The 24,776-nt window shown below is 50.6% G+C and overlaps 1 protein-coding gene across 10 annotated transcripts in view; it reads left to right on the top strand.

Annotated features, from left to right (window-relative positions):
• Positions 1-24,776, top strand: part of ano5a (anoctamin 5a) — a 240,772-nt gene that overhangs the window by 171,695 nt on the left and 44,301 nt on the right. For all 10 annotated transcript variants that reach the window (XM_072466684.1, XM_072466682.1, XM_072466680.1 and 7 more), the window contains 6 exons: positions 4,522-4,590; positions 5,201-5,485; positions 6,911-7,024; positions 16,885-17,000; positions 19,470-19,604; positions 21,598-21,700. In XM_072466684.1, the coding sequence (XP_072322785.1) occupies positions 4,522-4,590; positions 5,201-5,485; positions 6,911-7,024; positions 16,885-17,000; positions 19,470-19,604; positions 21,598-21,700 (822 nt within the window). The remainder of the gene's footprint in view (positions 1-4,521; positions 4,591-5,200; positions 5,486-6,910; positions 7,025-16,884; positions 17,001-19,469; positions 19,605-21,597; positions 21,701-24,776) is intronic.

Here is a 24,776-nt window from a genome sequence, read left to right as displayed (position 1 = left end):
TGATGTCGGCAGAGATGGGAATAGAGGGATACGGACCCAGGAAGTGTAGAAGATTATAGTTTAGTCGGGCAGCATGGTTGGCACGGGCTTGGAGAGCCGAAGGGCCTGTTCCTGTGCTGTACTTTTCTTTGTTCTTTGTTCTCACTGGGGGCTGGAACCTCCAGGCCTCCAGCTCCAATGGGTCCCCACTCTACTGCAGAGCAAACACCAACAGGCAAGGCAGTGGGAATACGTGAGTGAGCTTAGCAACAAGTCTCCAAAGCAGGCACACACCAAACGATCCAATGTTTCTTCAATAACTTCAATCAAACAATAGGTAGTACTTGGTTTTAAAGCACTTTACCTGCAGCAGGACTGCACCTCGAAGGAGAAGCTCGCATGCAATATACTTGGGGCTGAATTTCCCCTTCTACTACCCCCCTCCCCCCACCAGTCGAGATAGCGTAACGTTACACAGAAAGTCTTGGAGCTCAGTGGGCAGTGTCCTGCCTCTGAGCTAGAAGCTCCCACCCCAGGACGTGATGGCCAAGGAAAGTGCATTCACAACGCAGCCACGATAGCACAAGTTAGCACAGTGGTTAGCACTGTGGCTTCACAGCGCCAGGGTCCCTGGTTCGATTCCCCGCCGGGTCACTGTCTGTGCGGAGTCTGCACGTTCTCCCCGTGTCTGCGTGGGTTTCCTCCGGGTGCTCCGGTTTCATCCCACAGTCCAAAGACATGCCAGTTAGGTGGATTGGCCATGATAAATTGCCCCTTAGTGACCGAAAAGACGTTATTGGGTTGTGGGGTTGAGGTGGAAGTGAGGTCTTAAGTGGGTCGGTGCAGACTCGATGGGCCGAATGGCCTCCTTCTGCACTGTATGTTCTATGTTCAAACAGGAAATGTATAAACCGGCGAATCCTTCCAACACATGTCAATGGCAGGTGGTAGGCAGGGAAGGGAGAGATTCCTGGTCAACCATGATGGAAAGGATGTTGGAGTCTCTCCCGTCGTTATCCACAGCTCCAGACGACATCACGCATGTTGCCGTAGCAACTTGGACTCCTTGAGTGAACTAGAACACACCACCACCATCTTATATACAGTAGACCCCTGTAATCTGTATGGCTCATGTGTTTACAGAATAAACTCACCGGAGAGACATGTGGCTATTTGTTATTAATCCAGATTAAATTAATTACTGGTTAAGTACTAGGTGAAAGAATTGGTATACATCATGTTCGACAGTCTCTGTGTTTGCAGACCAGTGGTCCAGTTTATCCACGACGTTGATTAGAGTCTGTGCCCCCAGTCACTGTAACTTACCCAAACCCCACTGGGCGTGGCACTGGGTTCAAAGTTGCCATTTCTCCGAAGGAGTGAGAATCTCCTTTAAATCAATTTACGAGCACTTACTTTGAGAGTACCTTGCCTTCCACTGATAAGCTGAGCTCCTGGAAAGCTGGGGTCAAAGATGGTTCTTAATGTACGGTGACATTTTCCCCAAGCCACTGAAGTACACCCCTGTTGTGAGGAAGTCTGTGCCGGCAGTGAAGTGCCACCTACTGGTAAAGAAGGAATAATGTGGCTGCTGTGAATTTCAGAGAGGAAGATTAAACACAACGTTGAGCCGGGAAATTATTTTAAACTGGCTAATACCCACATTTTTAAAAGTCAGAGAGAAATTTAGTGCATGCTAGTTAAACCTTTGTATTTACTGGTGATGTGATTCAACATTACTGATGTTCCAAATATGGATATTTCTGCCTGGTTTCTGTTCCTCAAGAGAATTAAGAGTTTTCATTGTTTCATTCAAGGTGGAAATCAAGCAAAAATGGGATAAAAGCATAAGGCATAAGAGCAGGCCAAACAGTTCCTTGACTCTGCGCCATCATTCAATGATCTGAGGCTGATCTTTGACCTCCATTTCATTTCCTGATCAAACCTACTTACCCTTTGATTCCCCAAAATCTATCTGTCTCAGTCTTGAATGCACTTAACAGTTGAGTAGCCATGGCCTTCTGAGGTCAAGAGTTCCAAAGGCTCACAGCCCTCTGACACCGTAGTCTGACATTGTGATTCCTGGTTCTAGACTCCTAAGACAAAGGGGCCGAAACTACGATGTACCGTGACGCTGTAGCAAGACCTCCCCACTCCTGTACTCCCGCCAACTTCCATTTCAAAAAGCAACAAACAATTTGCCTTCTTCGCTGCTTGCTGTACCACCCGCACCACCCTTCTGTGCTTTGTGTGCAAGGACACCCAAAACCGAATGGCTATCTTGACGGGTGTCAGCTGGTGAGCTTGTTTTGAAGGCTTGATTTGGAGAAGGGAGGTTAAAAGTTAGTTTTCTTGCTTGAAGGCCTCTGAAGAGTGAAGCCAAACAAAGCTACTTATCACAGAACCTGATGGCACAGGAGACTGCCGATCAGCCCATTGTGACTGTCGGCTCTTTGGAAAAGTCTATCGAATTGCTCCCATTGCACTGTCCTTTCTCCATGGGCCTGCATTTGCTTTTCCTTCTCAAGCAGTTATTAAATTCCCTTTTTGAAAGTTAGAATCTATCTCAGGCACCCATTCAAGCAATGCATTTCACTTCAAAACAACATACTGCTGAAAAGAAAAATCGACTTTGGTGTCCTTCCTTCAGACCTTTTGCGAATGATCTTAACTCTTGAGGTCTCTGGTTACCAAACCTCCTGATGTGGAGATGCCGGCATTGGACTGGGGTGAGCACAGTATGAAGTCTTACAACACCAGGTTAAAGTCCAACAGGTTTGTTTCGAATCACTAGCTTTCGGAGCGCAGCTCCTTCATCTTTATCCATTCTTATCAAAACTCTTCCAAATTTTGAACATATCTATCAAATCTCCCCTTGACCATCCGACTTCCAGCTTCTGTTTTCCCTCCACAAGCCATAAGACATAAAAGCAGAATTAGGCCACTCGGCCCATCGAGTCTGATCCGCCATTCAATCATGGCTGATATTTTTCTCATCCCCCATTCTCCTGCCTTCCCCCCATAACCCCTGATCCCCTTATTAATCACAAACCTATCTACCTCTATCTTAAAGACACTCAGTGATTTGGCCTGCACAGCCTTCTGCGGCAAAGAGTTCCACAGATTCACCACCCTCTGGCTGAAGAAATTCCTCCTCATCTCTGTTTTGAAGGATTGTCCCTTTAGTCTGAGATTGTGTCCTCTGGTTCTAGTTTTTCCCACAAGTGGAAACATCCTCTCCATGTCCACTCTGTCCGGGCCTCGCAGTATCCTGTAAGTTTCAATAAGATTTCCCTTCATCCTTCTAAACTCCAACGAGTACAGACCCAGAGTCCTCAACCGTTCCTCATACGATAAGCTCGTCATTCCAGGGATCATTCTTGTGAACATCCTCTGGATCCTTTCCAAGGCCAGCACATCCTTCCTTAGACACGAGGACCAAAACTGCTCACAATATTCCAAATGGGGTTTGACCAGAGCCTTATACAGCCTCTGAAGTACATCCCTGGTCCTGTATTCTACACCTCTCGACATGAATGCTAAGCCTGAAGTCTCCTCTCCAGGACCATGTCATCCTAATTGTTACTGTCAAAGGTATTGATGCGCTCTTCTTTGCGCTGTGCCTTTCTGCTTTTATACCACAGAGCTCTAACCAACATCACAAATCCACTTTGCCCCTTGCCGTCGACGGCTGGACTGCAAACGGGAAGCAAAACTGGAGCAACTGTGCAATGTGCAAACTGAATTGTTGCTGCAAAGGGATGTTCAGTCCAAAAGATGTGCAGGTCAGGTGGATTGGCCCGGCTAAATTGTCCCGTAGTGTCCAAAAGGTCAGGTGGGGTTACTGGGTTGTGGGGATGGCATGGGACTAGGTGGGGTGCTCTTTCAAAGGGCTGGTGCAGACTCGATGGGCCGAACGGCATCCTTCTGCACCGTGGTGATTCTATGATTCTAACTTTGCAGCATTCCCCTTCTGGTTGGAGATTTTCTGTGTCATTTGGTTATGGCAGCAAGGTCAAAGAGTCATTGCTTGGGCCCTCTGGCAGTCAGAATCAATATGCCAAAGTGTTGTTGCCAGTTAGCATTGTCAATCCAACTGGAGGGTGGAATTGTATTCAGCAGCAAGGGTTATCGCTGACATCACTTCCTGTCCAACTTTATGGGCTAATTTGAGATATCTGTAGGGAACCATAGAATTCCTACAGTGCAGAAGGAGGCCATTTGGCCCATCGACTCTGGGCCACCCTTTGAAAGAGCACCCTACCCAGGCTCACTCCCCTCATAACCCCACCTAACCTGCACATCTTTGGACTGTGGGAGGAAACCGGAGCACCCGGAGGAAACCCACACAGACACGGGGAGAACGTGCTGGCTCCGCACAATCACCCAAGGCCGGAATCGAACCCGGGACCCTGGCTCTGTGAGGCAGCAGTGCTGACCACCGTGGAACCGTGCACCTTTTCAGTTGGGATTACAAATCTAGCTTCTTTGCTGAAGAAAGCAGCGAATTACGTTCTTTTGTGTTAAATTCCTCTTTTTCAGGACAGAAGGAAAGAGTTTGAATTAAATCTGTTGAAGACGGGCCTTGAACTAGAAACTGAAAGTAAAGAGGTAAGTGGAGCTCTCTCTTATTCCATTGCTCAACCGTTAGCAGTCATCGAGGGAGGCCCGGAGTTCAGAATTGAACTCGGCAACCTGACGCTGTGAGGTACCAGTGCTAACCACAGTGCCACCCTAGTGAGGTCGCTAACACTCAGTCAGCACCCGATTTGTAGAGCACAGGGTTTCAGAGTTGGGCATTACCTGCTGTGTTGTTGACTTCATCCAAATCCTTCTGGCTCATAATGAGGATGTGCTCCCTGCAAATAGGAGGTAATTTAACACTTGAAAACTGGGCATTGTGCAGCAGTGTTTAGAGGTGCCAGTACTGTGGCTTCCACTGGAGGATGCAATGCAACATTTGCTCAGGCATACATGTGTGAGAAACGGAACAATTCCCCAAATATCTAATTATGCCTCCTGGAGTATGGACAGCTAGAAAGTCGGACATAGGAACAAGTTTCCTGTTGAACCCCTTGAGCCTGTTCCGCCAAAGATCAATAAAGATTGCTCCGTCCTGAACTCTCTATCTTCCTAGTTGATGGTAATTTCGGAAGCAGGGGGGTATGAAATGTACCTGCTGTGTCAGCTACAAACTAAGATGAGATGTGTCTATTTCCAGGATTCAGATGATGGCAAAACTTACTTTGTGAAGATCCATGCTTCTTGGGACGTCCTGACCACATATGCCGAAGTTATGCACATTAAAGTGCCCATTAAAGGAAATGATATTCCACATGCCAGAGAAAACCCACTGGACTGGATGTTGAAACCATTTCGCCTGAATCCAAAAATAATAAACCCTGAACCAGATTATTTCACAGCACCCTTCAGCAAACAGAGGCAGGAACTCTTCCTCATTGATAATCCAGACACTTTTTTCTCGCCCTCTACCCGCAACAGAATTGTAAGTATGGCCGAATTTAACCCTTGCTATTGGGCGTGGCTGAATGTTATTCACCATTGTAACATTTCCATGAATTAGACTTTGCACTGTTTCAGTAAAGCGTCTCTCTGTTGCACTGATCTTTTCTATTTATGATGTGGAGATGCCGGCGTTGGACTGGGGTGAGCACAGTAAGAAGTCTTACAACACCAGGTTAAAGTCCAACAGGTTTGTTTCGATGTCACTAGCTTTCGGAGCGCTGCTCCTTCCTCAGGTGAATGAAGAGGTATGTTCCAGAAACATATATATATATATATATATATATAGACAGATTCAAAGATGCCAGACAATGCTTGGACTGCGAGCATTAGCAGGTGATTAAATCTTTACAGATCCAGAGATGGGGTAACCCCAGGTTAAAGAGGTGTGAATTGTGTCAAGCCAGGACAGTTGGCAGCATTTCGCAGGCCAGATGGTGGGGGATGAATGTAATGCGACATGAATCCCAGGTCCCGGTTGAGGCCGCACTCATGTGTGCGGAACTTGGCTATAAGCTTCTGCTCAGCGATTCTGCGTTGTCGCATGTCCTGAAGGCCGCCTTGGAGAACGCTTACCCGGAGATCAGAGGCTGAATGCCCTTGACTGCTGAAGTGTTCCCCGACTGGAAGGGAACATTCCTGCCTGGTGATTGCCGCGCGATGTCCGTTCATTTGTTGTTGCAGCGTCTGCATGGTCTCACCAATGTACCACGCTTCGGGACATCCTTTCCTGCAGCGTATGAGGTAGACAACGTTGGCCGAGTCGCACGAGTATGTACCGCGTACCTGGTGGGTGGTATTCTCACGTGTAATGATGGTATCCATGTCGATGATCTGGCACGTCTTGCAGAGATTGCCATGGCAGGGTTGTGTGGTGTGCCATGGCAGGGATCTGTAAAGATTTAATCACCTGCTAATGGTCGCATTCCAAGCATTGTCTGGCATCTTTGAATTTGTCTATATGTCTGTTTCTGGAACATACCTCTTCATTCACCTGAGGAAGGAGCAGCGCTCCGAAAGCTAGTGACATCGAAACAAACCTGTTGGACTTTAACCTGGTGTTGTAAAACTTCGTACTTTTCTATTTACACAGGGGGTGGGAAAGCAGAGATGTCTGTCCACAGGTGCTACCTGATCTCATGAATATTTCCAGCTTGCTTTTATTTGACAGCTTGCTTGCATTCTACGATTTAAGTGCTTTATAAATATGAATGATTTGGTTTCTTTGCACGTTGGAGCGCTGGATTCTATCGAGACCTTCATTAATCATATGGACATTTTGAAAGTTCCCCCCCCCCTCAATTGTAAATGTTTTAGTAAGATGCTCATTTCCTCTCCTGTGCTGTGTGCAGAAGGCGTTCCGTACGTTTATTGACATTATATACCTCCCTCTCAATTCTTGCTCTAGGTGTATTACATTCTTTATCGATGCAAGTACGGGACAGAAGATGGAAAGAGGAAAGTTGGGATCAAGCGGCTGCTCAACAATGGCACATACACTGCCGCGTTCCCGCTTCATGATGTATGTATTCTGTTCAGTATACACCGTGTCGAAATCAGATTATTGGTGTTTAAGCTCTTTTCTTAGTTGACTTTGAGCGATTTAAAAATACATTTTATTGCATGTGTTTGCAATAAAATGTATGCCTTGTGTACCTAATATTGGGGCTGTAACACTCTGGTGTACTGCATGTGTCACGAACACCTCTGCTACCGTTGCCTTAGTCTGAATGTGCCACACCCTCCTGGAGGACGATACCAGCTAGTGTTCGTCAGACACTCTCTCTCTCGGTAAAGCTTACTGAAAATAGAAGTTCCGTTGAGTAGAGTGCATGTAGCATGCATGTGCATGTAAATGAGCAGAGGGCTGGGCAGCAGGGTAGCACAGTGGTTAGCACTGCTGCTTCACAGTGCCAGGGACCCGGGTTCGATTCCCAGCTTGGGTCACTGTCTGTGCAGAGTCTGCACGTTCTCCCCGTGTCTACAGGGTTTCCTCCGGGTGCTCCGGTTTCCTCCCACAAAGTCCCGAAAGACGTGCTGTTAGGTGAATGGGACATTCTGAATTCTCCCTCAGTGTACCCGAACAGGCGCCGGAATGTGGCGACTCGGGGCTTTTCACAGTAACTTCATTGCAGTGTTAATGTAAATCTACTTGTGGCAATAAAGATTATTATTATTGTGTTGACCAGCCAGGGGTGGAAAAGGGTGTTAACGGTGACTTGAGTCATGGAGGAGACGGTCCCTTCAGAATGCTGAAAGGGGAGTTCATCCATCATGATTACTATTTCTTCTTTTGCTTTTGTATTCGCTATCTCCTCTCCCCGCCCCTGATGGCCATGGGTTATTCAAACCTTCGTGTCAACTCATTTGATCCCGGAGCTGAAATTTAATTTCTGTACCAGTAATATGAATACCTGCACGAATGATTCACAGTTTTGGATTGGGTTTTTGTGTCTGTTCAGTCATCTCCCAAGTGTGGAGGTGGTACACATTAGTAAAATGACACAGAAATATGTAAGTAACTGTTTTTCTTTGAGCCGTGAAGGACTTTCCCCCTGCAGTTCCTGGTTAAGAAGGTATGATGCTACGCATAAGCAATCATGTAAATAGTGATAGATGCGACCTCCAACCAGCAGGTGGTAGTAGAGAACAACTACATGACACTGTTACCTCAGGGAGTCTGGAGATAGTCTTCATCGTGGATAGTCACACTTGTAATAGTTGGTCGATTTTGATCATTTTCTCATGGTTCCACAACCCATGTTATTTTTTTTTAAATAATAAACGTTTTAACGAGTCACGAACTAGACATCCTCTAGTGCACTTATTCCCACCCGCCCAAACCAGAACGTAACAGAAGGCAAGCAACGAGACTTGTTTAGAGAGATGCTGGCACCCTTTCAAGCAGCCCCATTCAGCATTGCTGCTGTGGGTTGGCTTAACTCTCTGACTTAACAGAGAAAAATGTTTTTCCTGCAGGTTCAGCATCGCCGCAGCCAGCCGAATAGTTTTATAGCCGCCCAAGCTGCGAGGTTAACTATAGTCTGCTACACCCCATTGCCTGCGCCACCAAAAATATTAACATTGGTTTCCAGCCAGTTACCACTTTCAGAATAATATTTGGTGTTTGCTTTTTGAAGTTTATCGAGAGCTCTGCGGCCTTTTTGCAGCAACAATACAGCTTTCATAGCTGCCCTTGAGCTTCACTAGGATCAGACTGCTCTACCTGAACCAGGCTGCTCCAGTTAGCCTGGGTCCTTCATTGTCCCATTAAAGCCGGCTCCCTGTCCTCCAGCTGTGCTAATGTATGTTGTAACTACAATGCATTGAAGGATTAAAGACGGCGACACTGTAGTTCGACAAAAGCAGATGTATTGAATCAGGCCCACAGATTGAGGAAGGTGGGCTGAAGAATTCACCACTGTGTCAGCATCATGCATGATTCATGTGCAATTCAACAGACCCGAGTTTAATTGAACGTTTGAATCTCCCAGCCAGCCACTGAGGAATCTATTCCACCGCTGTGGATTTAGAGAACTGAAATATTGCCAATGTGTATCTCGATGAAAAGAATGAATTTAGCTCAAGTCTACCGGGATCTGAGAGTTTGAATCCATTGCTGCACTTCTTCAATTTTGTTTTCCAATTAAGGGGCAATTTGGTGTGGCCGATCTGTGTCGACCCTCACTCCCGCTGGGGGACTCCCGGAATCTGGCACATCATAATTGAAGGTCCTTTTGTTATTCTGCCTCCATAGATCGTTCAGGCAGTGTCCTGTTGCCCCACCCTCCACCAACACCCTGACTCCCTCCCTCCCCACCACCCTCCGTTCCTCTCTCTCTCTCTTCCCTCCCCCCCCCTTCCTTTCCCTTCTGTTGGTGCAGAGGCAAAGGTATCTGGGGTGAAATTCTCCGTAATCAGCGCGATGTCCGCCGACCGGCGCCCAAAACGGCGCAAATCAGTCCGGCATCGCGCCACCCCAAAGGTGCGGAATCCTCCGCATCTTGAGGGGCCAAGCCCTAACCTTGAGGGGCTAGGCCCGCGCCGGACTGATTTCCGCCCCGCCAGCTGGCAGGAAAGGCCTTAGGTGCCCCGCCAGCTGCCGCAGAAATGACATTGCCGGGCGGCGCATGCGCGGGAGCGTCAGCGGCCGCTCACGGCATCCCCGCACATGAGCAGTGGAGGAGGTCTCTTCCGCCTCCGCCATGGTGGAGACCATGGCGAAGGCGGAAGGAAAAGAGTGCCCCCACGGCACAGGCCCGCCCACGGATCGGTGGGCCCCGATCGCGGGCCAGGCCACCGTGGGGGCACCCCCCGGGGCCAGATCGCCCCGCGCCCCCCCAGGACCCCGGAGCCTGCCCGCACCGCCTTGTCGCGCCAGTAAGAGAGGTGGTTTAATCCACGCCGGCGGGACAGGCATTCCAGCAGCGGGACTTCAGCCCATCCGGGCCGGAGAATCGCCGGGGAGGGGGGCCCGCAAACCGGCGCGGCGCGATTCCTGTTGCCGGAGAATTCAGCAACCGGCGGGGGTGGGATTCACGCCAGCACCCGGCGATTCTCCGACCCGGCGGGGGGTCGGTGAATCCCGCCCCTGGTCTCTCCGGGGCAAAGTTTAGCGCTTGTACCATTTGTTTTTTGTACAACTGTGTTGTGAACTGTTTTAATAATCAGAGTATCCTACCCCCCCCCTCACCGGACATTGGTACTGAGGGGAGGGTACCCTGTTTCTCCAACGCAAAATTAGTGTTTGTACCTTTTGGCCTTGCACAGGTTTTTTTTTACTGTTTTAATAAAAGGATGTGGCCGATCCACCTGCCCTGCGTATCTTTGGGTTGTGGGAGTGAGACCTATCCATTGCAACACTTTTACTCACATGTAGATGTGAATCCGTCTTCTTGAGTTCTCTGCCCGAAGGTAGATGTTTTGTGATTCTTCGCCCAACCTGGGCAAAATGCCTGATTTTCACCACAGGGAGGGCAAGGAGACAGGCCCCATATCTATTTCAGCCAGAATGGGGATAATTGGCTGCTGACATGAATCTGACCCACGTGCAGCCCGACTAGCCAGCTGAGCTACGCAACCTCCCCTCGCCACCGCATCGGAGTGTACAGCAAGTACATAATCCTGTAAATTGGGCGGCACAGTGGTTAGCACTGCTGCTTTACGGCGCCAGGGACCCGGGTTTGATTCCAGTCATGGCTGCGGGGAGTTTGCACGTTCTCCCCGTGACTGCTTAGGTTTCCTCCCACAGTCCAAAGAAGTGCAGGTTAAGTTACGGGGATAGGGCGGGGGAGTGGACCTGGGTAGGGTACTCTTTCGCAGGATCAGTGTAGACTTGATGGGCTGAATTACCTCTTTCTGCACTGTAGGGATTCTATGATTGTCCCTCCCCTTCTCCAGCCACAATATTTCAACCAAAATTCAGATGAGGAAACTTTAGAGCATTTGAGAGTTTTTTAAAAATTCATTGATGGGATGTCGGTGCTGTTGGAAATGCCAGAATTTATTGTCTAACCGTCATTGCTCTTGGGAAGGTGTTGGGGGATCCACTGCTTTAACCACTCTGGTGAAAGAAGTACCATGGTGTTGTTAGGAAGGGAGTTTCAGTAGTTTGACCCAGTAACAACAAAGTAACGACAATATGGATGTAATTCTCTGATCCTGATGCTAAGTGTTGATGCCGTCGTAAACACCGGAGCGTTTTACAACAGGGGGCCAGCACGGCACTGGAGAGCCTCACGATTCTCCAGCTGCCGATACGGGCGTCAGAACAGGCGCCACGGGTCCGCGCATGCGCACTACGGCCGGCGCGAGTTCGCGCATGCTTGTGGGTTGCTTTCTCCGCGCTGGCCCCGACGCAACATGGCAGAGACCTACAGGGGCCCGGCGCGGAGGAACATAGGCCCTCACCAGGATAAGTCCACCGCCAATCGTTAGGCCCTGATCGCGGGCCAGGCCACCATGGAGGCCCCCCACCCCCACCCCGAGGTCGTATACCCCCCACCAGACCGCCCCCCGCAACATGAACGCTGAGGTCCCGCTGGGTAGGACCATACGAGAACGGCGCCGGTGGGACTCGGCCTAACTCGGTGGGGACTCAGCCCATCGCGCAGGGAGAATCGCCGGAGAGGGGCTGCGTCGAGCAGCCGCCAACCGCGACTGGCGCCGATTCTCCGGTCACCAGAGAATCGGCGGACTGGCATCGGAGCGGCGTCGCGTGAATCGCGGCCCCCTCCCCCACCCGGCGATTCTCCAACCTGCCCTATATTTCCAAGCCAGGGTGTTATTTTTATTCATTAAGGGATGTGTGGGCATCGCTAGTTCGGCCAGCATTTATTGCCCATCCCTAGTTGCCCTTCAGAAGGTGGTGGTGGGCCACCTTCTTGAACCGCTGCAGTCCGTGTGATGTAGGTACACTCACAGTGCTGTTAGGGAGGGAGTTCAGGATTTTGAAGGAACGGCGATATATTTCCAAGTCAGGGCGATGAGTGACTTGGAGGGGACGAACCAACTGGTGAGAACCAAAGGAGAGATCCAGAGATTCCCTACTGTGCAGAAAGAGGCCACTCAGCACACTACCCTCTGAAAGAGCATCCTGCCTAGCCCACTCTCCCACCCTATCCCCAGCTAACCTGCACGTCTTTGGACTGTGGGTGGAATCAGAACACCCGGAAGAAACTCATGTGCAACTATTGAAGGGTAAAAGGCAGAGCTGCACTTCGATGTTAAATGATTTTAGCATTCCCCATTAAATTCGCAGAGGAATGGTTGTTGCTTAAGTAAACAGACATGCTGCTGAAGTCTTATACAATGCACTCATCAGTACAGTTGCAAGAATGCCAAATTTCAAAGAGTGCAACGATTTATACTGCATGAGAAAAGTGCTGCAGTGTTCCTGGACCTCCCCTACAGAGGGACCAGGGACGCGCGCCAGCAACTCCTCCTCCCTCGGGGTGCCCAATGGCCCCCAGGCCTCTACATGGGTCGGGGGTGCGAACAGACCGGCCATCTGACGCCCCTCCGAAACCTGCACATCTTTGGACTGTGGGAGGAAACTGGAGCACCCGGAGGAAACCCACGCAGACACGGGGAGAACGTGCAAACTCCACACAGACAGTCACCCAAGCAGTGCTAACCAATGTGCCACCGTGCTGCCCATTGATCCAATTTGAGACGATCTGCCCACAAGTCATTGGGAAACGGAAATAGGATGCATGAAAACTACCCTGCAGGGTAATGGCTATCCCAATCAGATTATTGCTTGCTGGGTATCACACGTAGTCACAAATAGGCCCAATGCTGCCAACATCGGACCCAGTAAAGTGCCCAGTTTACCTCTGGTTGCCCTGGAAGGGTAAGCTATCTCAAAATTTGAGCAGCAGGTTGAACCTAGTGTTTCGTTATGCTACTACGAAGTTGCAACATGAATGGTGTTTTCCACTAACAGGGTGCTGCCCTCGAGCAAAAAGGATATCCTGCCCACAATTGGGAAATGCGATATACAAGTGCCGGTACAGCGTTCGTTCTGATTTTATCTCTGGTCAGGCTGGTGAGGGTTAAACTTCAGGAAAATAAAAATGATTTTCCTGATTGACGCTGCCCTGTTTGACAGCCGTGTTGCCTGGAAGTCTGGGTCCTGAACACATTAGCAAGTGAAAATGACCCCCTGTCTCTCGCTCTTGTCTGTCCTGTCTCTCCTATTGCAGCAGGCCGCATTGCCTTTAAGAGCAGCTGCATGTATCGCCTGTGGTGACAAATGTTGCTATTCTGCGCTGGTGGCGTGCCAACTCCGGCAGCTTGGCATGTGTACCGAGACTTGTATTACGGAATTGGTTTAAAAATAGCACCATGCACAGCGCAATGTTACAGATTGTGAAGTTCTTTTGTGCACTGGTTTAACCTATTTGTGCAGGTGTACAATGTTGTGCATAGTTTTCACAGAAGCATTGATTGATTGATATTTATTGTCACATGTACCGAAGTACAGTGAAAAGTATTTTTCTGCGGCCAAGGAAATGTACACAGTAGACAAAATAATCGACAGAGTACATTGACAAATGATACATCAACAAACAGTGATTGGTTACATACATTGATGCAATGTAATCACGCTCAACGTATGATGCTTTTGGGATTAGTATGAGGATGGGAGGGTACTTGGGCAGGAATGCACAGGGGCTGTGCCAATGTTTTGGGTGTGACATTGGGTTAAGACGCCCCTTGTCTTGGGCAGGTGGGGATGCGCTCCTGCAGTATTTACCTTTCCACAGAAGGGCTGGTGAGTGACACCTCGTTTGATAGTCCTCCAGCCGACTTTGTTTCTTTTAAGCTCCCGGTGGAGGCGGCACATCCTGGCACTTTGACTGGCAAATGTGCCACGGACGATGAATATTCACGACTGTGATGTCATTGAAAGGCTTTGCTGTAACGGGAAAATTCTTACGCTTTGTGGAATTGTGCCAGTGGGTGGGTGACCTTGACCAGGTGACTAAGCCCCCTGCCATTCGGAGCAGCTAAAACAAGGGGACCAGAGGCGATCTCAGTGCTGGTCACTAGACATATCGGCCGGGATTCTCCAATCCTGCGGCCAAGTTCTGACGCCGGCGTGAAAAGTGGCGCGAGCGACATCCGGCGTCAACGGGCCTCAACTGGCAGCTATCGACCCCTTCCTCGGGGGCTAGTACGGGACCATACGTAACCCATGCGGCACTCGGCCTGTGGAGGCCCGGAGAATCCCCGGGGAGGGGGGTGCTTTCAACGCCTCCAACCGGCACGGCGGCGATCCCACGGGCGCCTGTAAATCGGCGCCGGAGAATCGGCGCGTGGGGGCGGGGTGGTGCGCTTCTGCGACCCGGCACAGGGTCAGACAATCCCGACCATCATTTCTTGACTCAATGGTTTGGAGGACAGAGCAGCAGGAGTGTTTGGAAAAATCATGTCGCTATTTTTCCCACATTGTCTGCGAGATGACAAAGGTCCTTTTAACAGTGCTGCTGTGCCACTTACTTCCGGCAAGTTCGAAACAATCGCACTCAAAATGCTGGACCTTCATCGAATGTACTTTCTGCAGTTCTCCATTTGGCTGGTGGATCGATGCATTGTTCCTCCGAGCATGCCTGCAGGGTGACAGGGAGTGCGGCACTCTGGTTGCACATTCTCACGACGATTAGTTCCGAGCTCTTTACGAGTCATATGAGAATGTCACCAGTGCTTGGCATTACGTTTCTGAGGTTGTCTTCTTTGCGAATACGGAAGCAGCTTTACAGAGGGTGGGATTCTGTGGCTCCTCCCACTGGTGGGATCTTCAGGACCGCCAAAGTGAATGGGGAATTAAGTGGATCTCAGCATCCGCTGCAGGAAAACCCGCCAGGGCGGGACTGGAAATTCTCAGCGGTAGGGTCAGGAGCTCCGTCAATCCTGGAAGTCCGTCAGGCAGTCAGGCTGCACCTGTTGGATGCACTGCGAGGAAGCTAATTCAAGGTGCACTGAAGCTGTTTATTGAGTACTTTCGGTGTCAGGTGTTCAAACACCTAAGGTATCAAATAAGGCACTGCCACGATTATCCATGTACAGAATAAGGGGCAGGATTCTCCCCTACCCGGCGGGGCGGGGGGACCCGGCGGGATGGAGTGGCGAGAACCACTCTGGCGTCGGGCCGTCCCAAAGGTGCGGATTTCTCCGCCCTCACCTTGAGGGGCTAGGCCCGCGCCGGAGTGGTTGGTGCGCCGCCGGCCGGTGGGAAGGCCTTTGGCACCACGCCAGCCGGGGCCGAAAGGGCTTTGCCGGGCGGCGGAAGTCTGCGCATGCGCGGGAGTGTCAGCGGCTGCTGACGTCAACCCCGCGCATGCGCAGGGGGGGTTGTCTCTTCCACGTCGGCCATGGTGAAGGCTGTGGCCGAGGCGGAGGGAAAAGAGTGCCCCCGCGGCACAGGCCCGCCCGCAGATCGGTGGGCCCCGATCGCGGGCCAGGCCACCGTGGGGTCATCCCCACGGGGCCAGATCCTTCCCCCCCCCTCCCCAAGGACCCTGGAGCCTGCCCGCGCCGCCTAGTCCCGCTGGGAAGAGAGGTGGTTTGATCCTCAGCGGCAGGACAGGCATTCCAGCAGCGGGACTTCGGCCCATCACAGGCCGGAGAATCGCCGGGGGGGGGAACCCGCCGAACGGCGCGATTCCCGCCCCCGCCGAATATCCAGTGCGGGAGAATTTGGCAACCGGCGGGGACGGGATTCACGCCAGCCCCCAGCGATTCTCCGAACCGGCGGGGGGTCGGAGAATCCCACCCAAGGAATGGAGAGTGGTTGCAGACACCTGTGTGTCACAAGTATTTACACGTTGCCTTTCACCTCAGAGTGAAATTCATTCTAGAACCATCTTTCTGTACATTGATATTTATGAACTATGAAATAGGAGAGGATTCAGCCCCTGGGCCTGTCCCGACTTTCAATAAAATCATGGCTGATCGACCAAGGCCTCCGGGAGGCCATATTCGGGGTGTCGGACCAGCCGGGGTTGGAAACGGGTGCGGAGGCAGATGTTGTAGCCTTCGCTTCATCGATCGCCCGAAGGCGGATCCTGTTGGGATGGAGAGCAGTCTCTCCACCCTGTGCCCTGGCGTGGCGGGGGGACCTGTTGGAATTCTTGACTCTTGAGAAGGTTAAGTTTGAACTGAGGGGAAGGATGGAGGGGTTCTACAATTCATGGGCATTATTCATTATGCACTTTCGAGAATTGGATCACATCGAACATTAGTGGGGGAGGGGAGTTGGGAAGATTGTGGGGAGGGGGACTGTGTGTTAATGGTGACTATGGGTGATTCCTGATTCCTTTTTGTTAACAAGCGGGCTGCTTTTTGGGGGTTTGGTGGGAGGATGGGATTGTTGATGTTGATATGGGGATTGACATTAAATTCGTTACTGTTTATTGTTTATTGTTGGTGGGTGCAAATTTGCGAGAAAATGTGAAAAAGGAGGAGAATAAAAATATTATTTTTAAAAATCATGGCTGATCTGCCTGCGTTTCGAATTCCACATCCCATTTATCCCCGATAATCTTCGATTCCTGTTGAGCAAGAGAATAAATCTACCTCTGGTTTAAGAATATTCAGTGACCCCCCCCCCTCCACCACCTCCTGAGGCAGAGAGTCCCAGAGTAACACAACCCCTTGAGAGAAAATTCTCCTCATCCCTGTCCTAAAAGAGTGAGCCCTAATTTTACAACCGTGCCTCCTAGTTCCGGACTCACCCACAAGAGGAAACATCCTTGTCCACCTTGTCAAGACCTTTCAGGACCTTCTATACTTCAATCATGTCAATCGTTTGAAAGCCTTTCCTCTTCATCGCTTTGCAGTTTTGTTATACGCGTGTTTGTTTGTTTGTTTCTACAGTGTAGGTACTGGAAGAAATCACATGACCCCAAGAGTCAGAATGAGCGATACAGGTTATATAAAGAGTGGGCTCGCTTTGGCCGATTCTACAAGGAGCAGCCTCTCAACCTCATCCGGTAAGAGACTTTGAATTGACAATGTCATATTGGGCTTGAAGGGTCCCACGTGAGCAAACTAGTCCGTTCCAGCAGGAATGCATCCCCCTGCTCCACAGGGGGCCTTGGACATTCCCTGAGTAAAATAAAAGTGCTTGAACATGGGTGGAGGAGCAGAGGGACACGGGTGTGTGTCTACACAAGTCATTGAAGACGGCAGCACAGGTTGAGAGAGCAGTTAACAAAGCTTACACACGGGATACTGTGGGAATCCTGCGTCGGGCCGCCCCAAAGGTGCGCTGGCCGGCAGGGAAGGGACTTGGCGCCATGCCAACCGACGCCAAAGGGCCTCCGCCAGCGTGTGCTGGCGTCATCCCAGCGCGGGGGGGTTCATCTCCGGGTCAGCCATCATGGAGGACCACAGCGGCCGACGCAGAAGAATAGAGTGCCCCCACGGCACAGGCCCGCCCGCGGATTGGTGGGCCCTGATCGCGGGCCAGGCCACCGAGGGGGCACCTCCCGGGGCCAGATCCCCCCCCCCCCCCCCGATGACCCCAGAGGCCGCCCACGCAGCCAGGTCCCGCCGGCAAATACCGGGTGTAATATACACCGGCGGGACTGGCTGAAAACGGGCAGCCACTCGGCCCATTGCGGGCCGGAGAATCGCCGGGCGGGGCCGCTGTCAGTGGCCGCCGACCGGCGCGATTCCCGGCCCCGCCAAATCCCCGGCGCCGAAGAATTCAGCAGCCGGCAGGGGCAGGATTCACGCCGCCCCCCCCCCCCGGCGATTCTCCGACCTGGCGGGGGATCGGAGAATCCCGCCCCTGGGCTTTATTAACAGGGGCGTAGAGTACAAGAGCAAGGAGGTTATGTTGAATTTGTGTAAGTCACTAGTTCGACCTCAGCTGGAACATTGTGTCCAGTTCCAGGTGTCGCCCATTAGGAAGGTCATGAAGGTATTACAGAGAGTGCAGAAAAGATTCACGAGAATGGTTCTAGAGGTGAGGAACTTCAGTTATGACGATAGATCAGCAAAGTTAGGGCTGTTCTCCTTTCAGAAAAGAAGGTTGGGAGGATATTTGATAGAGGTATTCAAAATCATACAGAGTAGATAGGGAGAAACTATTATTTGTATTGTTGTTAAACTGCTCCCGCTCGCGAAAGGATCGAGAATGAGAGGGCACAGATTGAAAGTGATTAGTAAATGGAGCAAAAGTGAACTGAAGAGAAACTTTCTTGTGCAGCGAGTGGTCAGGTTTTGGAATGCACTGCCTGAGAGTGTGGTGGAGGCAGGTTCAAGCTAGGCTTTGAAAAGGAAAAATGTGCAGGGTTATAGGGAGAAGGCATCGGATTGGGACTTGGGGAGTTTAAAGGGCCAGTGTTGATACATGGGCCAAATGGCCTGTTACTGCGCAGTAACAATTCTATAATTCTTCCTCCCCTCTCCAAGGTCATTACCCTGATTGCTCCCTTACTTTGCCCATCAAGAAATAAAGAATTGCATTGGTATAACACCTTTGTGATTTGTAATTAAGTAATGTTTGAAGTGTAGTCACTGTTGGAAACTTCCAGTCAATCTGTACACAGCAAACCCTCACAAACAGCAATGTGTTAATGCTCTATGAGATGTTTAGAACATAGAATATACAGTGCAGAAGGAGGCCATTCGGCCCATCGAGTCTGCACCGACCCACTTAAGCCCTCACTTCCACCCTATCCCCGTAACCCAATAACCCCTCCTAACCTTTTTGCTCACTAATGGCAATTTATCATGGCCGATCCACCTAACCTGCACGTCTTTGGACTGTGGGAGGAAACCGGAGCACCCAGAGAAAACCCACGCAGACACGGGGAGAACGTGCAGACTCCGCACAGACAGTGACCCAGCAAATTATTTTACGGGACATGGGCATTGCTGACAAGGCCAGCATTTGTTGCCCATCCCGAATTGCCCCTGAACTGAATGGTCCGCTAGATCATTTCCGCAGGTCGTTAAGAGAAAATCAAATTGCAGTGGGTCTGAAGTCACTTGTGAGCCAGACCAGGTAAGGATGGGAGATTTCCTTCCCAAAAGGGCATTCGTGATTCAGATGGGTCTTTTGTTGACACTCCGTGTTAGGTTCACGGTGGTACCATTACCGAGACTAACTTTATATTCCAGATTTTCAAATTGAAATTAAATTCCACCAGACTCCAGTTTTGGAGAGATTGTCTCTCAATGGGCGTGAGAACATTCGGCATTAGTGGATAATTAGTGGATAAGGGCTGGTTTAGCACAGTGGGCTAAGACAGCTGGCTTTTAATGGAGAACAAGACCAGCAGCATGGGTTCAATTTCCATTCCAGCCTCCCCGAACAGGCGCCGGAATGTGGCGACTAGGGGCTTTTCACAGTAACTTCATTGAAGCCGACTTGTGACAATAAGTGATTATTATTATAATTCTGCTTTAAGAATGTGAGTTTATATAACTTCTCTATATTTACCTTCTAGAAAGTACTATGGAGAGAAGATTGGGATATATTTTGCCTGGCTTGGATTTTACACTGAAATGTTGGGGATTGCAGGTGCGGTCGGATTTATTTGCTTCCTGTATGGCTGTATCACTAAAGATGGAAATGTGTGGAGGTAAGCTTCCCTGTTTTGTTTCGAATGGATAACACTTCAACAAGGAGCAACACTTTCTCGTCCTCTTGCAAGAGAATACAACCTGAGCCGCTCCTTGACAATGCAACGCAGCTTAAGACTGAAATTTAAGCCGTTTCCGAACTAACTTGCTGTGTTTAAATTTCAAAACCTGCCAAAATATATTCTGTTTCCAGATATTCGGATAGAGGCGGCATGGTAGCACAGTGGTTAGCACAGCTGCCTCACAGCACCAAGGACCCGGGTTCAATCCCGGCCTCAGTTGACTGTGTGGAGTTTGCACATCCTCCCCGTGTCTGCGTGTGTTTCCTCCGGATGCTCCGGTTTCCTCCCACAGTCCAAAGATGCGCAGGTTCAGTGGGGTTGGCCGTGTTAAATTGCTCCTTGGTGTCCCAAATGTTAGGTGGGGTTACCGGGATGGGGTGGAGGTGTGGGCTCGAGTCGGTTCTGCTTTCCGAGGGCCGGTGCAGACTCGATGGACCAAATGGCCTCCTTCTGCACTGTAAATTCTATGATTAAGGTGGGGCGGGGCCTGATGCAGCCAGCGAGGCCGTTCATCAGAGATCGGATAACCGAAAATAACCCCACCCCCACCCCTTTGGACATGGCCCCCCCCCCCCCCCCCCTCAAGTACCAGGGGCTCTCCACGCTCGCCATCCCCACCACCAGCATCGGAGATACTCTGACACCCTCGAACCACCACCAGCATCGGCGGCTCCTCCCAGCCCAACAAACAGAAGGAAAAACATGCCCCCAATGGGGTGCCCCAGAGAGTTCGTCCTGCCACTGCCCCTTGGCACAGGTTGGCCTCCAGGGACTATACGTGTCTTTGCACCCTCGAGGGATCCCCTCGACTGATTCATATTTTTACTTATCTATGAGGGGGGGCTCACTATTGAAATCAATTATATATGTAAATGTATTCAAATGAACCGTTATTGAGTCACCAACAAGGGGCGGGGAAAATAGGGAAATTCGATCTTGTCAGGGAGAATTCTGTTTCCCGATTGTCGCGGGATTTTGCACCCGTGTAGCCGTTCTCGCTGACGGAGGACTTGGGAGGGGGGGGTGCAAAATCGCCCCCCCTGTAAGTCCGATTTCAAATCTGGGATAGTGGCGCATAGTGTCATGTCCTGGCCCCTGAGTATGAACCGGGAGGTTCAAACTCCTGGGCCTCATTCGCACATTCGAACTCCTGACTCCTGTCATGATATGCACTCATGCACATAATGAGATACAGACAGGCAGTGACAGACACCCAGTACAGCCAATCAACACAGAGGACAGAACACAACCAATCACCAGGCAGAACACTAAAAGGTGGTCTCCCACTATAAAACACACGAGGCATCAGCACTCTGCCTCTTTCCACTGGTGACAACTGTAGTGACAGTCAGGGTGTATATATCAGTTAGCACCTTCTACACGTGGCTCAGAGCTAGACTGGTCTAGTTAGTTATAGTGAACACACTTAGATTAGTAGAGTGTCAAACCGACAGCGAACTGTGTGCACTGCTTAACAAGTTCAATAAAGCGGATTGAACCAACATCAAAGTTTGGAGTCTACTTTCAAGTACAACTGCATCCAGTTGCAGTCCGTGTTACCCCAGGGTGATTAACACGACAACGCCTACCTGACGTTGGTGGGAATGGTGTCGATTCTGACAGGTGGCAGTCAAAATTGTTTGGCGTGGAGAGGATGGGGACACCTGACACCCTTGTCAGGGACATTTAGAGTCCGTCCTTGGTGAGGCTAGCACGGATTGAGGGGGCTGTGAGCACCAGAAAATTCACAAATGGACATTCCTTTTGTTTCTGTACCGGAATGATCCTTGCCTAAAGCGAAACATGAAAATATAAAGTTAAATGACGAGCTTTCTTGTGTTTCTCTAACCCAGTGTGTATTAGAATTTAAATTACGAAGAGGTTTGCCGAGGGGAGGGCTTAATGACCAGTTTTTCCATCCTTCTCCTAGTGACGAGATCTGCGATGCTGAATTGGGAGGGAAAATCATCATGTGCCCCCTGTGTGACGGTTGTGACTTCTGGAGACTGAATACCACCTGCGAATCAACCAAGGTGCGTCAGCTTTGAACAAAGGGAACTACAATTCCAAATAATGCAACTGATAAAACAATGCCTTTCACGATCCTTCCAGCTGCTCGTTACAACAGACGAGTTTGGGGAAGAGGCGGGCCCCTTGTGCCTGCCCCGCCACTCAATGAGATCACGGCTGACCTAAACCGCACATTCCTGCCTAAACGGCCCCCCCCCCCCCCCCCCCGATAACCTTTCACCCATTTTTAAATGGCGTTTCGAGCTCCCGTCCCTCCCAAACCCCAACTCACTATAAGGGGGTCCCCGGACTCCCCTGCAGCCCCTGAAACTCGCAAAGTGCCCCTCCCCCAGCCCGATCACCACCGTGCAAAAAATGCCAGCTTGGCACCTTGGCATTACCCCTGCCAGCTAAAGCCCCTCTCAATTACTTCATTTTGGGGACGATTCTGGGGGTTTGGAACTTAGACTTGATGCAATAGCTTTCCAAATGATACAAGTTCAATACTTCTTCGGTCAGACTAAAAGAAAGGTAAGCACACATTTATATTGATAGTACATTGGTTATATTATATACATGATGAATTGATATTGTACTTGGAGATTATGCTTTGGCATTACTAGCAGAAGTCATGTGGTGTAGTCACGCGGCACATTTAGACTTATTGATTTTAAAATTTCACAATCTGATGAATTAAGAAATAATAACAATTCAGACCAAATGAAACTGTGATCAGTGACCTAAGGATTGGTTAAACTGACAATATGATTCAGCTTCCAAGCGTGGAAATTTGAATGTCTTTTTTGAATTCAGTCCAAAAAGGTCTGCCCCTTATTCTGAGGTGGTGTACCGTGGTGAGATGGTGCACTGTGGTGAGGTGGTGTGCCGTGGTGAGCCGGTGTACCGTGGTGGGGCAGTGTACCATGGTGAGGCAGTATACTGTGGTGAGGCGGTGTATTGTGGTGAAGCAGTGTACTATGGTGAAGCGATGTACTGTAGTGAGGTGGTGTACCGTGGTGAGACGGTGTACCATGGTGCGGTGATGTACAGTGGTGAGGCGGTATACTGTGGTGAGGCAGTGTACCATGGTGGGTGATGTACCGTGGTGTTGCAGTGTACCAGGGTGAGGTGATGTACCAGGGTGAGAAAGTGTACCATAATGATGCAGTGTACCGTGGTGAGGCGATGTACCGTGGTGAGGTGATGTACCGCGGTGAGGTGATGTACCGTGGTGTTGCAGTGTACCAGGATGAGGTGATGTACCATGGTGAGGTGATGTACCATGGAGTTGCAGTGTACCAGGGTAAGGTGATGTACCATGGCGTTGCAGTGTACCAGGGTGAGAAAGTGTACCGTAATGATGCGGTGTACCGTGGTGAGGTGATGTACCGCGGTGAGGCAGTGTTCCAGGGTGAGGAAGTGTACCGTGGTGAGGCAGTGTACCAGGGTGAGGAAGTGTACCGTGGTGAGGCAATGTACCAGGGTGAGGAAGTGTACCAGGGTGAGGAAGTGTGGTGTTGCAGTGTACCAGGGTGAGGAAGTGTACTGTGGTGAGGCAGTGTACCGTGGTGTTGCAGTGTACCATGGTGAGGCAATGTACCAGGGTGAAAAAGTGTACTGTAATAATGTGGTATACCATAATGAGGTGATGTACCCTGGTGAGGCTGTGTATCAGGGTGAGGAAGTGTACCGTGGTGAGGCAATGTACCATGGTGAGGAAGTGTACCAGGGTGAGGAAGTGTACCGTGGTGAGGCAGTGTACCATGGTGAGGCAATGTACCAGGGTGAAAAAGTGTACTGTAATAATGTGGTATACCATAATGAGGTGATGTACCCTGGTGAGGCAGTGTATCAGGGTGAGGAAGTGTGGTGTTGCAGTGTACCAGGGTGAGGAAGTGTACCGTGGTGAGGAAGTGTACCAGGGTGAGGCAGTGTACCATGGTGAGGTGATGTACCGTGGTGAGACGGTGTTCCAGGGTGAGGAAGTAACTGTGGTGAGGCAGTGTACCAGGGTGAGGAAGTGTGATGTTGCAGTGTACCAGGGTGAGGAAGTGTGATGTTGCAGTGTACCAGGGTGAAGAAGTGTACCAGGGTGAGGAAGTGTACCGTGGTGTTGCAGTGTACCAGGGTGAGGGAGTGAACCGTGGTGTTGCAATGTACCGTGGTGAGGCAGTGTACCAGGGTGAGGAAGTGTACCAGGGTGAGGAAGTGTACCAGGGTGAGGAAGTGTGATGTTGCAGTGTACCAGGGTGAGGAAGTGTGATGTTGCAGTGTACCAGGGTGAGGAAGTGTGATGTTGCAGTGTACCAGGGTGAAGAAGTGTACCGTGGTGAGGCAATGTACCAGGGTGAGGAAGTGTACCGTGGTGTTGCAGTGTACCAGGGTGAGGGAGTGAACCGTGGTGTTGCAATGTACCGTGGTGAGGCAGTGTACCAGGGTGAGGAAGTGTACCAGGGTGAGGAAGTGTACCAGGGTGAGGAAGTGTACCAGGGTGAGGAAGTGTACCGTGGTGTTGCAGTGTACCGTGGTGAGGCAGTGTACCATGGTGAGGCAGTGTACCAGGGTGAGGCAGTGTACCAGGGTGAGGAAGTGTACCGTGGTGAGGCAGTGTACCAGGGTGAGGAAGTGTACCGTGGTGAGGCAGTGTACCGTGGTGAGGTGATGTACCGTGGTGAGACGGTGTTCCAGGGAGGCAATGGCACAGTGGCATTGCCACTGGACTAATAATCCAGGGACTCGGGGTAATAATCTGGACACCCAGGTTTGAATCCACGGTAGCATTGTGGATAGCACAATTGCTTCACAGCTCCAGGGTCCCAGGTTCGATTCCGGCTTGCGTCACTGTCTGTGCGGAGTCTGCACATCCTCCCCGTGTGTGCGTAGGTTTCCTCCGGGTGCTCCGGTTTCCTCCCACAGTCCAAAGATGTGCAGGTTAGGTGGATTGGCCATGATAAATTGCCCTTGGTGTCCAAAATTGCCCTTAGTGTTGGGTGGGGTTACTGGGTTATGGGGATAGGGTGGAGGTGTGGACCTTGGGTAGGGTGCTCTTTCCAAGAGCCGGTGCAGACTCGATGGGCCGAATGGCCTCCTTCTGCACTG

Source organism: Scyliorhinus torazame, chromosome 10 (assembly GCF_047496885.1).
Source record: "Scyliorhinus torazame isolate Kashiwa2021f chromosome 10, sScyTor2.1, whole genome shotgun sequence".
Taxonomy (NCBI): Eukaryota; Metazoa; Chordata; class Chondrichthyes; order Carcharhiniformes; family Scyliorhinidae; genus Scyliorhinus; species Scyliorhinus torazame.
Note: the sequence above shows the minus strand (reverse complement) of the source record. Positions and strands in the feature narration are given on the sequence as shown.